We start from the raw sequence: 3,921 nt of genomic DNA, 5'->3' as shown, positions 1-3,921 counted from the left end.
TCATACTTGGTTTCGTTTATTGACAGGAACATAATGCAAAATATCTCTATAGAACAGTAAAATCCACTTGATGCGCACATGCGCACTCAATGATTGTGTTAAGTTGCATATGACAGAAATGACACATTGCACATATTTTAATTTTATAATACTTAAAAAAACTGCTATTATCGCATTAGGATTGTGATGAACTTAAGTCCATAATTATTTGTTGTTAGCATTGTAATTGATTCGTTTATTATAGACACCCACGACATTCAATACATTGAAGGACTTATATTATCATGTTTCACCTTATCGTTTAAATAGTTTTTAAACATGCGCATTTCTAAAATACGTCGTTTACTAATGTAGTTATTATCGCACAACCGTAACGTTAAATATATATAGTACTATAATGACAATATCTGCACAAATGAGTTAAAATAATTAAAGTATTTGTACCAAATTCGCTCTAATAAATGTTGCCACTTACTGCATCATGGGCTTACATCACTGAAATATATATCATTTTACATTTAGTCATCAGCCATGTAACATTTATTTATTTCGCAAATTGTCCAACTCCCAACTGCTTGTGAAGTTCCGGTACGGAATCGTCATATTCCGCCTCAACGAAATTACCACCAATCAAAACCAAAGAATGTTTCGCTGCAAAATCACGTGCGTTGAATCTGCGCCTCCCCTCCGCTTTCATGAAACGAAACAAACCGAGACAAATATCAACCACTCAACTGTGCTGAAAGGATTATATAAGAAATTCGACAAAAAAATAAAAATGTTATTTGAATGGTATTTCAAAATCCTATAAAACAATACGTGCATATTAAGTTTAACTGACTGACTCGTTAACATATAACATCCAACAAGTAACTGTTTTACCAGGATATCGGTGTTGTTAAGAATGTTTCCGAAATTCAATAATTGCTTTTACACAGATAACTGTACTGTTTTATATCTATTTGGAATTCGAAAAAAACTTAATCATGATTCTGTGTTCTTTGAAATGCATTCTAGATCCAAGAAAAAATGTCATGATCATTAGTGTTTATGAATGTATTGAAATCCAACAAAACGATTACTAAATGCACGTGTAATCGGAATATCAATCCGCCAAGTTTACCTTTGTTATTAGGAATATGTTTCAAAGTCGAGAAGTCCATTTTTCCAGCAGTTTGTTTGAACAGTAGAAACACGTATCTATGGAAACCTGTCCAAAACACAAGGAAGGATATCAATAAAGTCATCAGCGATAGTCAACACTGAAAACTCGAATAAATAATTCTAATAAAAGCTGATTAAAAGTGTATAAACACATAGTCATACTATCTTTTTACACCATGTCCCGCTAATAATAATTTAAGAAGCTCAAGGGCGCAAGTAACATTCTTTTATAAAATTATGTTAATCGCAAAAAAAACAATACACTTACAGCTGCTCACAGGCTGACCGAGCATTCAGAAATGTGTCATAGATTAAATGACAAACGTAAACACAAACACAAACGAACGTACAACAAAGAAAATATACTAATACTAGTTTAGCTTATTACGAATTTAAAATCTAGATGAAGACTCGTATTTACAGTCTTCACGGTGTAGATGCATATTGGTTACCTCTCCGTCAAAATGTAGCCTCTCTGTTCATTCTCGGCTGCTTCTCTGTTATAAACATGAATAATGGATGATCTAAATTCACAAAACAGATAAGAAAATCTGAAATTAAAACCCGTAAACACATTTGTGCATAAAAATAGGTGGTCCATGAGTTGAAGCATATATCCAGCTACAGATTCACAGTATTCCGCAGGTCCAAACACTTATCACAAACTCTATCGAATATGGAATGATGACGAGGGTTGTGGAACAATCGTGCATACATGCCACTTTGATGACTTTTTAACATAGCTTTTCCGTAATATGTCTAATATCTAATGTCATTGATATCATCTTTATGATCAAAACTTTACGTTCAATGTGCGCTATATAGTGATTTTGTCAATTTTACTTTAAAAATGCCAACTTTCGCTTTCGTTGTGGCACGGAAAGCCTCTCGATTGGCTCACTTTTCTGGCACGGGAAGCCTATTCGTCGATTATATGTAGCCGATAGCGTAAGTCCAAATAATTACGTTAAAAATCCCTTTCGCCTTTGATATTTACATCAAATATTCTGACATTAAAGTTTTTACTATCAATACTTTTTACAAGTGTTAAACTCATTTTACTTAGAAAAATAACAATGTAAATCGCCGAGAATGAACTGAGAGGCAGCATTTTGACAAAGAGGCCACCGATATGCATCTACACCTCGGTCTTGCCAACTGAATTTGAGCGTTCATGTCCCAGCCCGGCGACGCCATTGGGCAATTGCCATGGCATTGTTTCAAAGCCCGTTCTCCCACCATCAATAATATTACTTCCATTGTGTGCAAAGGGCGTACATACACACAAACACGTTAAGCTTTGAAATATGTATACGAACCTGAACCTTCAGGTGCTCCGGCCCCAATGTAGGCTGCCTTCACTTGCCCTTTCTGTACCTCGTTTCCGGGGATGTTTACCACGAGCCAATGAAGGACTGGGGACTCATGTGGATCGGGGTGTGCCCTTGATGGGAAATCCGGATCTTGTGTTCGGTAGAATTTAAATATAAGTTCAAACAGTAAATGTGCATATCGACACTTTTTCACCTGGTATAAACATGCATTTAAATAAAGCTCATTCGAACAAATTAGTGTTCAGAGATAACCTGTATGCACTAATGATAGAAGTCATACTGTTTTAAGAAAACTATTTTGAAACATATTAATTCATCTAATATAATTATATTTCTCAGAATTTGTTGAAGTAAAAACCAATTATGTAGAACAGCGAATTATTCATCTCATTATTTTACGTACAACAGTCATGATAAATTGTGAAGTGATGCTATTTATGTAGAACACTGCATTCTTTATCTCATTATTTTATAACTAAGTGTCAATACCGATGTTAAAGGAACATAATTATAATATATTTATTAATCAATAATTACAACTTCTGTCATATTCATATGAATGCTGCAATCTGATTGGATAATTTGTTCACGTGACCGGTTTTTCATTTTCCGATGAACCCACTTCGTATGCAAATTTAAACATGAATTTTCATGGCGCTACTTTCTGGTCATAAACAAGTTGCCAAAATGACGATGCGTTCTGCGCGAAACTTAATGGCGTTGTTTTTATTGGTCAATAGCGTAATGGCGTTATATTTTGGCGCGAACATCAACGATATTACCGTTTGACGGAGATGAAACCGATACTGAAAATAGATTCATACGCTAGATTAAAAAGTACTATTATGATCCTTACCACGATTGAATTTCAGCTTTAAGATTATTTTGTGTTGTAATTATTATAATTGAATAGCATTTTTTGTGCATTTCATCGGTGTATGAACTGTCGGGAAAAATACACCTAATTTATGCATAAACGCCCTCGGCGTTTATGCAAATTAGGCGTAATTTCCCCGACAGTTGATACACCGATGAAATGGAGAAAAATGCTATTCAATTCTTAAGTACAATATTGTTTAACCTTGTACCCTGACCTTATTTTCTTAAATATTATAATCCATGTCATTACACATGTGGCTAAACAGCAATTGTATGCTGCTTAAGAATGTAGTTGTTGTTGTTGTATATTAAAAAAACAGTTTTGTCATTTGTTTGAATTGTCTAGCAGCTGTGAACTTATAAACCTTAAATTGACTATTTTAGAAGCAGCTCATGTTTGATAAATGTTTTCTTTGGAATATGTGTGCAAATAATTACTCACCAACACAAGCCAAGGTGTAAAATCCACCGGTTTCTGTATCGTATCTGATCGATGGCTCTTTCGTAATCTCTCGCGGCCGCATCTTATCCCCAGGGTATAGGT

General features: G+C 34.5%; 1 protein-coding gene across 2 annotated transcripts in view; it reads right to left on the bottom strand.

Annotated features, from left to right (window-relative positions):
• The window catches only part of LOC127848575 (protein D2-like), a 5,906-nt gene continuing 1,985 nt past the window's right edge, over positions 1–3,921 (bottom strand). Inside the window, exons 2-5 of one of the 2 annotated variants that reach the window (XM_052381119.1) lie at positions 3,820–3,921; positions 2,484–2,627; positions 1,124–1,210; positions 1–690 (exon numbers count right to left, since the gene is read on the bottom strand). The exon at positions 3,820–3,921 is cut by the window's right edge and continues 19 nt beyond it. In XM_052381119.1, the coding sequence (XP_052237079.1) occupies positions 545–690; positions 1,124–1,210; positions 2,484–2,627; positions 3,820–3,921 (479 nt within the window). In that variant the 3' untranslated portion in view covers positions 1–544. Of the gene's footprint in view, positions 691–1,123; positions 1,211–1,608; positions 1,662–2,483; positions 2,628–3,819 lie in introns of those variants that run through there. The other variant, XM_052381120.1, reaches the window with a different exon arrangement.

The sequence above is a fragment of the Dreissena polymorpha genome, chromosome 10 (assembly GCF_020536995.1).
Source record: "Dreissena polymorpha isolate Duluth1 chromosome 10, UMN_Dpol_1.0, whole genome shotgun sequence".
Lineage (NCBI taxonomy): Eukaryota > Metazoa > Mollusca > Bivalvia > Myida > Dreissenidae > Dreissena > Dreissena polymorpha.
Note: the sequence above shows the minus strand (reverse complement) of the source record. Positions and strands in the feature narration are given on the sequence as shown.